The sequence below is a fragment of the Hyperolius riggenbachi genome, chromosome 3 (genome assembly GCF_040937935.1).
Source record: "Hyperolius riggenbachi isolate aHypRig1 chromosome 3, aHypRig1.pri, whole genome shotgun sequence".
Lineage (NCBI taxonomy): Eukaryota > Metazoa > Chordata > Amphibia > Anura > Hyperoliidae > Hyperolius > Hyperolius riggenbachi.
The window spans coordinates 395243049-395255753 of record NC_090648.1 but is presented as its reverse complement, the minus strand read 5'-3'; the positions used below and the strand labels follow the sequence as shown (position 1 = coordinate 395255753).

Genomic DNA, 12705 nt, shown 5'->3' with positions numbered 1-12705 from the left:
GGTGGCCCCCCACCCACGGACAGGCGGGTGCCGCCCCCCCAGATCTGCCGCCTGAGGCAAATGTTTCACCCCGCCTCATGAGCGGGCCAGCCCTGGCTGTATCCTGTGCCCAAGTCTACCGGCGCCGATTTCATATGTACTCCGCAGGACAGGGCATGTGTAGTGGCCAGCTTTTGGAGGTAGACAGTGGCTAAACGGCTGAGCACAGAATGACAGTGAGGGCACAGAAGGACTTTGAGGGGCTGGAAAAAGCCTGAAGTAAGCTAAACCAGCCTGATTCATTCCACTTAAAAGTACACTTTAAGGGAGGACAAGATAGAAAGAGGAGGGGGAAGTGAAGCAGAGAGAGGGGAGAGTGGGATGGGGGAATGGAAGAGAGTGGGAAGTGTGGGAAAGTAGGGAGTGGACACATAAGAGAGGGCAAAAAAGTGGGTAAAAACAAGAAGGGGGCAGAGGAAGAGGAACAGGAGGGAACCACTGGGTGGAAATGGAGGAATCTCTTCACTAGTCCCATGGCAGGGACATGTATAAACACACCACATGCTGCACAGTGCACATGTGAAGGAGTAGAGAGGGCAGACAGAGGACAGCACATGCTGGGAGGGATAGAGAGGACAGGAAAGGCTAATAATTCTCTTATCTAAATCATCCGGTGCTCCTTCTCTCTGCTTCGGTGACTTCACACATGGCTGCACTGTCAGCTTCACCTCAGCTGTGCTGTGCGATCTCATGCCTGTGAAAGCGCTGGGCTGGCTGCTTTCAGATTAGATCTCTCTGGCCGTCCCTGCCTCAGCCTCAGTAGTCTGCGCACTCACTCTCTACAGAACTTGGGCTGCCCAGCCCCCAGCTACAGCTTCAGACTGTTCTCTGCTCTCCCACTCCCATCAGCCCCAGCGGCAGCAGCAGAGCTCCAATCAGGAGAAGAATACGAGGGTTGCCAGGGCGATGAAGCAAGCAGCAGGGAGGTACCTGTACAGTAACGCGCTGGCGGCCAGCTAAATATTCGTCAGGGGAAGGAGCCAGGATGTGCGGAACACGGACTCCGACCTGGCTGGGAGGGAGGGGTGATAATCTGATGAATTGTGCGCCCCCTTGGAGGTAAGTGACAAGGGCGCCTATAGCAGCTGCCCCATGTGCACCCCTCTAGATCCGCGTCTGTCTATCGTCCTTATATATGTGATACTGGTATGAGGCTGATGATGGTAAATAGTGGCACATTAGTACTGTGTCCCAAAATTAAACAACAAGATCTGACTACCTATTAATACTATTAAAAAAATTACAATTTCATATGACACCTAATAATACTATTAACATATGAACAGTTTCACAAATGTTTGCAAGGCTTTTGCATTGCCATGGTAGGGCTGAACGATTTCGCGTTTTTAAACCGAAACCGTGGTTCCTGTTAAGACGATCTTGGGATCGTCAATAGCTGCGGTTTTCCCCTTTCCCTGCTATGCTGGTCCGTGTGGCTCCACTTACTGCTGCGCAGTCATACCACATAGATCCGGCTATTGGCAAAGTTGTGTGCCACTCTGGTTCCGCCCCCCCGCCGCGCTCATACGTGATGAGAAGATCCAGGGAATGGGAGGAGCTGGGCTGCTCTCTATAGGAGCGCCTGCCACCGTCGTCACACCAACTAGATCCAATGATTGGTGAAGCCGCTCTGGATCCGCCCCCCCGCCGCATCTCATACCCGATGAGACTCTCACTCCACCACAGTCCGCACTGTCCCCAGCATCATCACAGAATCCGAGCAGCAACATCACAGAAGGCTTCACAGCCTTCATACATCCATTGCTCTGTGAAGCTCTGCTGTCTCGCACATAGCACACCGCTACCACTAGGCCCCGCCGCCCGCCCTCATACACTCCAGGTCCAGTCCAGAGTGTTTAGCCCCCTGCCAGCAAGATCACAGACCCCATCCCCATACACTATCTCTGTTTGCCATGTAATTAATATAACATCACCCTGAAGGTGAAACTGTATTAAAATTACATGTATTAAAATAAATGGTGGGGCCGGAGGACAGCACAGTGCCTATGTATACTAAAGGGGTGATCTGGCTATTTACACTAAAGGGAGGGGGAAGAATCTGCCTATATACACTAAAGGGGGGTGGGATCTGGCTATATATACAGTACCTATACTGGAGGCACCTACCTAAATAACCTGTACTGGGGCAACTATACTGGAGGCGCCTACCTGGATAAACTATACTGGGGGTATTGTAAATTAAGTGCTAAAGCTCAATTTGAAAAAAATCATGAAAAAATCGAAATCGCAATTTTTGAGAGAAAAATCGCAATTTCAATTTTTTCCTAAAATCGTGCAGCCTTATGCCATGGTATATTCTTACTTAGCATGGCAAAACTGAAATGTATTTTGGAAACATCTGTGATCTGGTTTACCAAAATGTGCTTGTTTAACTGTAATTCAAATGTTTTTAAAAGTAAAAACAAAGACGAAAGCATTTATATCTTTTTTTTTTTACTGCAGGTTTCCAGTAAGCTTAAAAATAGACAGAAAGGGGTAATCTTTATTTCCTGGAATTGCTGCTATCACCCATTTTACCAAACAAGGAAAATTAAGAAATTATGTGGAGTAAAATGTAAATTAAGCTTTTTCTGCACCCGGTTGATGCATTTTTAGTGGCTCTGATCCTAGAAAATCAGCACCAACAGTCCTGGATATATATTTATTAAGGATATATGGTAGGGTTTATTTCCAAACTTAAACTAAACCTGCAGTGAGAAAAAGAACATACAGTACTTTCCTGTCCCTGATTCCCCCCCCCCCCTTTCCCACAACACATTTACAAGGGTTTGGGAACATGTGCCAGTGTTTTCTTGTTTGCTGTGTCCAACCAAAAAAGGCAGCCTTGTTAAATCAACTTAAAGTGGTATGAAAATCAGCATTTCCTCTTTGTTCTAAAATATTATTTACAGCATAAAATCTACTACCACGAAAAAATGTAGCAGAACAGCATTCAAACAGGTTAACACAGCACTTTGTTATTTAGTGGAAAGCTCCTTGCTTCAGTGTAAATCTTCTGGCCGAATTAAAAGAAGTGATAACATTATCTTTTGATTACATTACTTTGTCAGATACATTTTGTAAACAATAGAAAACTGAGAAAACTGTGCTGAGAAGCAGAAAGAGCTAAGAAGTGATCACTATATAGATTTTAATATATAAATGCAGCAGCTATGCAATAAAATGCAATGGCAGTTTTCAGACCAGATAAACTGTGCTTTGGGAATGTTGTAATTTGTAAACAGACAATGTTTCCTGTATACAAAAGCAAATATGATATCTGAATGGGTAATAAAAAGTAGGAAAACACTATTTAAACTTTTTTTTTGTCAGTTATCCTACTTTAAGCTATGTACAAATTATGGATTTACCTCAGCCAATGCAGATGATAAAAAATCACCTCCAAGGTGTCTGATAAAGCGCCCTCAGCCAAGACTGTACTGTCTATATGGACCCCCCTGACATTGTCTAAAGATCTGGCATAGCGACATATCTGTATAGTCTGGGCCACAAACTGTCACCCAGGGATCAACTCTTATCATCTCATAATACCTTTAAAGTGTACCTGAGATAGAAAGTGGAGGAGGATGGCGTGGGAGCAATAATCCTGGAGTTGGCTCCAGGAAACCCCAGGTATGTATATTATAAGTCCCTATCTCAGCTTTCCTTTAAAGAGACACTGAAGCGAAAAAAAAATTATGATATTATGATTTGTATGTGTAGTACAGCTAAGAAATAAAACATTAAGATCAGATACATCAGTCTAGAGGCCCATACACACGTCGGATTTTAGCGAACGACCCGTCGTTTGAACGTTCCGTCGTTCGGACGTTTCCGCGTCAAATCCGACGTGTGTACAGACTATCGTTCGGGTGATAAGACTGGTTACCAGCGTTGGTAACCAGTCTTATCACCCGAATGATAGTCTGTACACACGTCGGATTTGACGCGGAAACGTCCGAACGACGGAACGTTCAAACGACGGGTCGTTCGCTAAAATCCGACGTGTGTATGGGCCTTAATTGTTTCCAGTACAGGAAGAGTTGAGAAACTCCAGTTGTTATCTCTATGCAAACAAGCCATTAAGCTCTCCGACTAAGTTAGTCATGGAGAGGGCTGTTATCTGACTTTTATTATCTCAAGAGGCAACTGTTCCTGGACTATTTACTTTTCCTCTGCCAGAGGAGATGTCATTACTTCACAGACTGCTCTGAAAGAATCATTTTGAATGCTGAGTGTTGTGTAATTTGCACATATTATAGAATAATGCAATGTTAGAAAAAACACTATATACCTGAAAATAAAAGTATGAGAATATTTTCTTTGCTGATAATTTTCTAGTAATTATTCATAGTACACAACCAATTCATTATATATTTTTTTTTCGCTTCAGTGTCTCTTTAAGCAGTAGGAACAGAATGTAGTGGACATATCCAAATGATATTCATAGTTTCAAACATTGCCTGCAGCTCCACTTTATTCGTAACACACTGACATTGTTTATGTTTACATTAAAACTAATCTTTGTTTTGTTTTAATTATAGGCTGATTGAAAATAAAAAATATAACTTGATTAAGGGATAAAAACATCCTAAAGCTTTTAAGATGGGAAAAAAGCTTTTCATGGCCCAAAAGCGAGGGGAGACTCGTGCAGTATGCCTCGGTATCGGAATGATTATATGCTCTGTGATGATGTTTTTTCTATTGGGAGTGACCACTCTGCCAAAGTATATAAAAAGGTACATTCAATTTTCCATGTTTTAAATTTTACAGTGAGTTTTTTCTTTACTAAAGGCAGTCTGTGCCCTTTTTAAATCATCTTTGTCCAGAGGCGTAGCTAGGGTTTTAGGCGCCCGGGGACAAAGACTATTAATGCGCCCCCTAAGGTGAAGGGGCGTGGCCAAATGTGGGCATGGTTATGGGTGTAGCCAAATGTACATGGAGGTTAGCAAGCTCACGCTCACCCACCCTCCCTCAGTATGTACCTTCCAGCATGTTCCAAGACAAATTCAGCAATCATGAGCCCCCCCCCCCCCATCAAGACAAATTCCGCAATCATGAGCAAACATGAGGCCCCTAACATGACCAACTCAGTAATCATGAGGCCCTCAACAAGACAAATTTAGCAATCATGAGGCCCCCAACAAGACAAATTTAGCAATCATGAGGCCCCCAACAAGACAAATTCAGCAATCATGAGGCCCCTACCAAGACAAATTCAGCGATCTTGAGGCCCCCAACAAGACAAATTCAGTAACCATGAGGCCCCCAACAAGACAAATTCAGCAGTCATGAGGCACATAAATAGACAGCATTTCACATAAATAGGCAGAATGCCCCCTTAATATGGTAGACACCTCTCACCTGGCAGCAGTTCCCCCAAAATACACTCAATCTGACAGCAGTGGTTCCCCAAAAATAGGTAGCCCCAGGTCTATAGGTGTCTCCAGAATAGGTGGCCAGCAGTAAAGATGTCCCCAGAACAGGTAGCCAGGGGTAGAGATGTCCACAGAACAGGTAGCCAGGGGTATAGGTGCCCAGTATATGTAGGCAGGGGTATGTGTCCCCAGTATATGTAGCCAGAGGTATATGTGCCCAGTATATGTAGCCAGGGGTATAATATGTGCCCAGTATATATAGTCAGGGGTATATGTGCCCAGTATATATAGTCAGGGGTATATGTGCCCAGTATATGTAGCCAGAGGTATATGTGTCCAGTATATGTAGTCAGGGTTATATGTGCCCAGTATATGTAGCCAGGGGTATAATATGTGCCCAGTATATATAGTCAGGGGTATATGTGCCCAGTATATGTAGCCAGGAGTATATATACCCAGTATATATAGTCAGGGGTATATGTGCCCAGTATATGTAGCCAGGGGTATATATGCCCAGTATATGTAGCCAGGGGTATATGTGCCCAGTATATGTAGCCAGGGGTATATATGCCCAGTATATGTAGCCAGGGGTATAATATGTGCCCAGTATATATAGTCAGGGGTATATGTGCCCAGTATATATAGTCAGGGGTATATGTGCCCAGTATATATAGTCAGGGGTATATGTGCCCAGTATATGTAGCCAGGGATATATGTGCCCAGTATATGTAGCCAAGGGTATATGTGCCCAGTATATGTAGCCAGGGGTATAATATGTGCCCAGTATATATAGTCAGGGGTATATGTGCCCAGTATATATAGTCAGGGGTATATGTGCCTAGTATATGTAGCCAGGGGTATATGTGCCCAGTATATGTAGCCAGGGGTATATGTGCCCAGTATATGTAGCCAGGGGTATAATATGTGCCCAGTATATATAGTCAGGGGTATATGTGCCCAGTATATATAGTCAGGGGTATATGTGCCCAGTATATGTAGCCAGGGGTATATGCACCCAGTATATGTAGTTAGTGTTATAATTTAAGTAGGCCTCAGTTATTTGGACTGAGTTAGTCAAAAAGGCTTGATGAGCAGACCTGCCCTTTAAGGGGATTTTCTTTTAGAGAGAAAATCTGCAGTTCTGTCAGCAGAACTAGAACATACCAAGAAGCTGTTCTCTGAACAAGGCCGCAGGTCTCCCTGACCTGGGCATGGAACAATAAACATCAGCCATGTTTTGTAAATATCCACATTCCTGCATATAGGTCAGAAGCTTCATTGATTATTAATCAAGTAGGTGTGTATGATGACACCACAAGTGGGTCCACCAATAGACTGATATAGGGGATGGCGAAGATGATGTCATATTTAACTCTTTCCTAGTCGGTATTAAACCCGGAGTGAGCGATGGAGAGGGCATTCTGCTCCTTACTCTCGCACTAGCTAGCAAGGCTGACTGAGACCTCTAAGTATGTTTTTCCTTTCTGTAATCTGATATAATGTATGCTGTACATAGGTAGTCTAGATGTAACATAGAGTAGATACAAGAAGACCTGGGTACCTTCAGCAGGAAGGTACTCACGCAGCTGTAACGCAACATGGAAGTCTGCTTTGCCAGGAGATGATAAACTGTATCTATCTGTATTTCTGTTACTTGAATAAATAACGTAAATATTGAAGAAGCCTGAGAAAGTCTATCTCCTGCTTGCTGTGTGGAGAGTCAAGTGATCTCACAATCTGTGAGACGGTGGTGTCGAAGCAAGGTGATATAGAACAGTTTATAACAATGGTGCCGATTTAAACCCTGATTGAACACTGTCTAGCAGTACCAGCAGACAGGGGCCGGGGGCCGAAAGTGTTTTCAAGATATTCCACAGCAAAACAAGCGGAATAGACGGACGCGGACTGTAAAGCTTATCAAGCAGATACTGATAAGTGGTGTGGAGAGTGTGCGGGAGCCAGGCACACGGCAGCAATTCGAGAAAATCAGCGGCAAAACTCTTGGACGTTACACTGTGACTGCATTGTGCACTGCAGTTACCAGCCTAAAGATGGATCGGACGGAATCCTCTGTGGCCAGCTGGCAACGTGCTGCGAGAGGTCGATCCGCTGTGGGGGGAGAGAGAGCCCCCACAGAAAATTCCGGTGTCCATTCAGTTTCGCGGGAGAACCGTTGCGGAATGCTGATGAATTGCGAAGAGTCTGCAGATCAGGCACGTATGATTTACGTTGTTATATGGTGTTATCTGTGTTGTATTTGGTGTTATAACAAGGAGAGGATAATGTGTTAATTGCAGTGTGGAGGCTGCGGGCTTCTCATCTCTCCCGTGCGTGGTGGGAGGGGTGTAAATACATGGTGCTGTTTTCAGAGTTTATGCGCTTTGATTGTTTCTTAGGATTCAATTTTCCTGTGTTGCAGATGGGTTTTTTTCTCTCTCTCTGGGTTGTTTTGTTTTTCTCTCCCTGTCCAGAGACTGGGCAGGATGACAGATAAGGGGAGGGGGGGTCCCCGCGGCAGAGGGAAACCAACAGTGTTAGTGGTGGACAGGGGAGAGAGGTAGCCGAGTAGACAGGAGAGGGAAGGAGAGAACAGTTGTAAAACTTAGAAGTACGTTTTTTACTCGGTGAGCTGTTTTTTTTTCTTTTCTCTTTTTTTTCGGGGAGCTGGGTGGACAGGGATACACAGCCCTTGTCTCTGGGTGGCTGTGTAAGTAAGTTTATAGCTACAGCTGAGATAATGGGTGAGGTTTTTGTTTGTCTTTCCTCCGTGCGTTTTCAGTCAGAGCTGCTAACATGTTTGTAAATGTCTGCATCTGTTATGTTGTGTAGCCAGCTCGTCTGTTGTTCGTCTCAGAAGTACTAGCTGTTAATGTGGTTTGGAGTTATGCTGCGCGCTTTCGTAGTTCTGAGTTATGGCTGAGATAAGCTGCAGATGATTAGTGTAGAGAGGGAGTTTTCCATGTCCTGGGGTGATAGCTGGGAAACAGCTGGGAAAAAGGATTTCTCCTCAGGTTTTTACGGACATCCAGGAATGTATGTGGCGAAATGCTGATTTTTTTATTGTGTCTTTTTCTCTGCACTGTTTATAGATGCTGTGTAACTATACATAACATGTTTGTTCGGTTGCTTTTGTTTCTCTCCTAATGTGTATAGGATTAAGGGGTTGCTACGGGAGATTGATAGCAGCCATCTTAGCTGGCAGTCCAGGACTCAAAATGGCGGCAGTGAAGAGGGCCCGCCCCCAAGAGTCATGGCCCCCACATGTCATGGCAGGGGGGGAGGAGGGGCTGGGGGATCCACGTCACGTCAGGCTGTGCTCGCGGCTCCGGGCAGAGCAGCTGAAAGGGAGGGGGGTAGAAATACAGTATTTCCCCAGAAGTTTTCCCTGGGTCCATGGAAAGGAGTGCCAGAATATGTGCACCAAGCTATTACTGTAAGACTAGCATGGTCACGGATAGGAAATGTTTCCCAGCTGGGTGCAGGGAGACAATGAACAGCGCAGATCAGGAATGGGTCTGTACTGAGTTGCTTATGGGATTATTTCTGTAAGTGGGGCACCTTAATGGGTGTTGCAGCATGAGTTCCCAACAGTGCAGCAAGGGGGTGCCGGAGTTGGAAAAAAGGGAGTTGACCAATCCGGGTTTCCGTCGCCGCTGCTGCAGAGCGGTAACGTTTTTTTCCGTTTTTTGTCGTGGGCAGGGCCAGAGCTTGACTAAGAGGTCTATGCTGGGCTGGGGCTGTTTTTTGTGCGTTTTTTTTTGCGTCCACTGATTGGTCAAATATGTTTTTTCCAGCTCCTATCAATGGTAGCACAAAGAACAAGAGCTGACAGCAGTTCATGGGGCAATTATACAAATGAAAGAATTGCCATGTACAGAGTGGCAGTGTATCAGTACGGTGTTTGCCATATGACTACCTACCACGTGGCAATTCGGGGATCTGCATACAGGCATGTGACGCTGGTATGCTTAGCCCTGCACCCTGTGTAGTTTAAGTGTTAAATGCTCCTTCCTACAGGGAGGCAGCCATTTTTTTTTGTAGTTTAGGTAGTGGCACAGCAAACATTGATCAGAGGGTACAACACACAGAACTTCTAGCAGAGCTGGTATCGCGATGAAGTTCTAGATAAGTTAATGCGAAAATGAGTAAGAGCATTGCAGGCTCACCTGCAAAGCAGCAACAGGTGTGGCATCCGTAATCTGTGCATGCGACGGCCGCGCATGGACAGATAGGGGGGGATGTGGAAGGAGCTGCAATGAGGTGAGAGCTTCCAGAGGTGAAGTCCGCAGGAGCATATTTTAAACAGGTAAGTACTGAGGATAGTACTGAGGTAGGGGGGTGAAGTTTAACTCCAATCTACCAAAAAGAGTAAACAGAGTTCATGAGAACCATAAAGCAACGAGATCAATTACGATATATAGTGATCAATTTAAAGTGTACAGAGTACAAGCCGCAGGGTGAATCCCAAATCATTAATAAGAATTGATTTGTTTGTATTTTGATTTCAGGAGTTGGGCAATATGGAATCGAGACAGCTGCACTGCTGGCAGCAAAGATGGAGATGTCAGTCGGATAAGCGAAAGGTTTCAGATGGCAATCTAAGTTTGGAGAAACACGAGATTCCTGAAATTGGAAAGAGACTAAAACACGAGATTCCTGAAATTGGAAAGAGACTAAAACACGAGATTCCTGAAATTGGAAAGAGACTAAAACACGAGATTCCTGAGATCGGAAAACGTCTAAAAAAAATGACTGAGCAAAGCATAGTGCAAATTGCTAATGTTTTTCTTTCCCAAGGTGGTGCTTTTATAATGAAGAGTACCGTGCTGATGGTGATCCTAGGTTGCCGTTTCGTCCTAGGAGAACGAAGAGAGGACATTCTCATGTATAATAAGGGGTTAATGAGAATGCAAGGCCCAAGCATGTTAATGTTGGGTGACAAAGGTACTAATCCTTTCACACCTCCTTTCGCTTGGCACAGATGGACCATGCAGGGACGGAGGAAAAGAGCACTTGTGCCAGGAGAAAACAAATTTCAGGGCACAATGTGGGTGAAAGGTCTGAAGGGTCAGGTGTGCGGGCAGTTGGAATTGAATGACAGTGTAAATCTGCTATTGAATGCCACACTCCCAGAATCGATGCACCGATCCAAAGAGTTGTTAAAAGGTACATTGCAGTACAATGGGTACATGCAAAAGGTGGAGTGTGTGATTCAGGTGTACCTTGTCTTGGTTATGCAGAGTGAGATGGTTCCAGATTGGAGAGGAACGAGCAGGAGGCGTCAATTCTTCTACCAGAGAGACGCAGGGGACAACATCACACTCTGGAGCTACCAACAGAGCGTGCCTCTGAAACAACTATACACACGTAAAGGCTGAAAGGCCGAGGGTTGGTGGTTCTCGAAACAAGAAGTAAAAATCGAGTTCAAGCCACATTTCCAGGTGATAAAGAGGGTGGGGAGAGCGGTCCCGGGGGAGGGAAAGCCAACACAGGGAACCCCATTCACACCACACGGGTCACCACAGGGGACGATATTACACAGTCCATATGCAGCCACTTATCCTCATGCTAGTTGGGTAAGTGAAGAGGTACTCTTAATTGAAAGATTGCAGAGAGTACAGTCTTCCCGACCTCAGGTACATATTGTGCCTCAGGACATAAGGGGGGAAGAGGTCCAATCAGGACAGTTGGGGGCATATTTTGTCAGGGAGATGCTTAAAGATCCTGTGCAACTGAGATTGGACAAGGGGAGGTATATCGATTTTTCTGGAGAAGGATCTTTTGCATGGCAGCTTCGAGATGTTTGGGTGAACAAATGGAAACGGTGCAACATTCCTTTAGGCACCGCCACTTCCTTAGTTCCTACCTCAACCCGTGTCTTCCACCAGGACCTGAGAGGTCAACCTTTTTTGGTGCTAGACGGGGAGGTGAAACAACTAGAGTTGTCCTCATGCGGGCAATTCTTGCAGAAGTACCTGCGTTGGCCGGGGCAAGTCAAATTTAGTGAAGAAGCCTGCGGGCTCAATAACGCAGAATGCGAGGCTACCATTCAAAAGATCCACCCTGAAGCCCAACCGATAGTTCCGGTGGCTGAAGGAAAGGTGGGATCCGTTGAAAAGGGCTCCTGAGCTGCCTGTATGAAAAGGGCTCCTCCATAGACATCAATGTTATTTCTGCAAATATGGGCTACAAGGTGGTGAAAAGGGCTCCCGAGTTTTGATATAGGCTACAAGCAGGGCCCCCTTTTGTAGCCCATATTTTTTTTGGGGGGGCTACAAGGTTTTCGGCTACAGTAGGGCACCCCTTTGTAGCCCATCTTTTTTATTTGGCTACAAGGTTTTCGGCTACAAAAGGGCACCCCTTTGTAGCCCATATTTTTATTCGGCTACAAGGTTTTCGGCTACAGTAGGGCACCCCTTTGTAGCCCATAATTTTTATTCAGCTACAAGGTTTTAGGCTACAAGGTTTTTGATTCGAGGACACAGGGGAGGTTAGGATTAGGCATCAGAAGTGGGGGGGGGAGGGTCTTAGGGTTAGCCACCACCAGGGGAGTCTTAGGGTTAGGCACCACCTGGGGAATCTTAGGGTTAGGCACCTTCAGGGGGATCTTAGGGTTAGGCACCACCTGGGGGGTCTTAGGGTTAGGCACCACCTGGGGGGTCTTAGGGTTAGGCACCACCAGGGGAGTCTTAGGGTTAGGCTTAACCTGGGGAGTCTTAGGGTTAGGCACCAAATGGGGGGTCTTAGGGTTAGGAACCACCTAGGGGGTTAGGGTTAGGCACCATCAGGGGAGGGTTCTGTGTGAGAGTAGGGAGCAGTTAGGTCATAATAATGACTTTTCCTAGCTATATCTAGAGCCCTTTTATAGCCCAACAAATTTTGCCTGTAACAGCATCCTTTTAAATAAACTAAAACTAGCTTTTTTGGCTACAACAGGTGCCCTTTGTAGCCAAATTTGGCATATATGGGCTACACCAGGCACCCTTTGTAGCCAAAGTTGGCATATATGGGCTACACCATGTGCCCTTTGTAGCCAAAGTTGGCATATGGGCTACACCAGGCGCCCTTTTTGTAGCCGAATTTGGTATATATGGGCTACACCAGGAGCCCTTTTTTCCAGGAGCCCTTTTCAAATAGACGCGGAAAGGTTTGTTTTTTTAGCATCCTGTCTAAGGACACATTCAAGGTACATGTTCATAATTGTTCCAATAAGGGAGATCTGTCAAGGGGAACATATTGGGTGAGTGGAGATCCCATATGGATCCAGTCATCCAGGTTGGATGACGTT

The 12705-nt window shown here is 45.5% G+C and overlaps 1 protein-coding gene across 2 annotated transcripts in view; it reads left to right on the top strand.

Moving 5' to 3' along the window:
- KCNMB1 (potassium calcium-activated channel subfamily M regulatory beta subunit 1) overlaps nucleotides 1-12705 on the top strand; it is a 475157-nt gene that overhangs the window by 229645 nt on the left and 232807 nt on the right. For both annotated transcript variants that reach the window (XM_068277414.1, XM_068277413.1), the window contains one exon: nucleotides 4584-4778. In XM_068277414.1, coding sequence (XP_068133515.1) covers nucleotides 4645-4778 — 134 coding nt within the window. In that variant the 5' untranslated portion in view covers nucleotides 4584-4644. The remainder of the gene's footprint in view (nucleotides 1-4583; nucleotides 4779-12705) is intronic.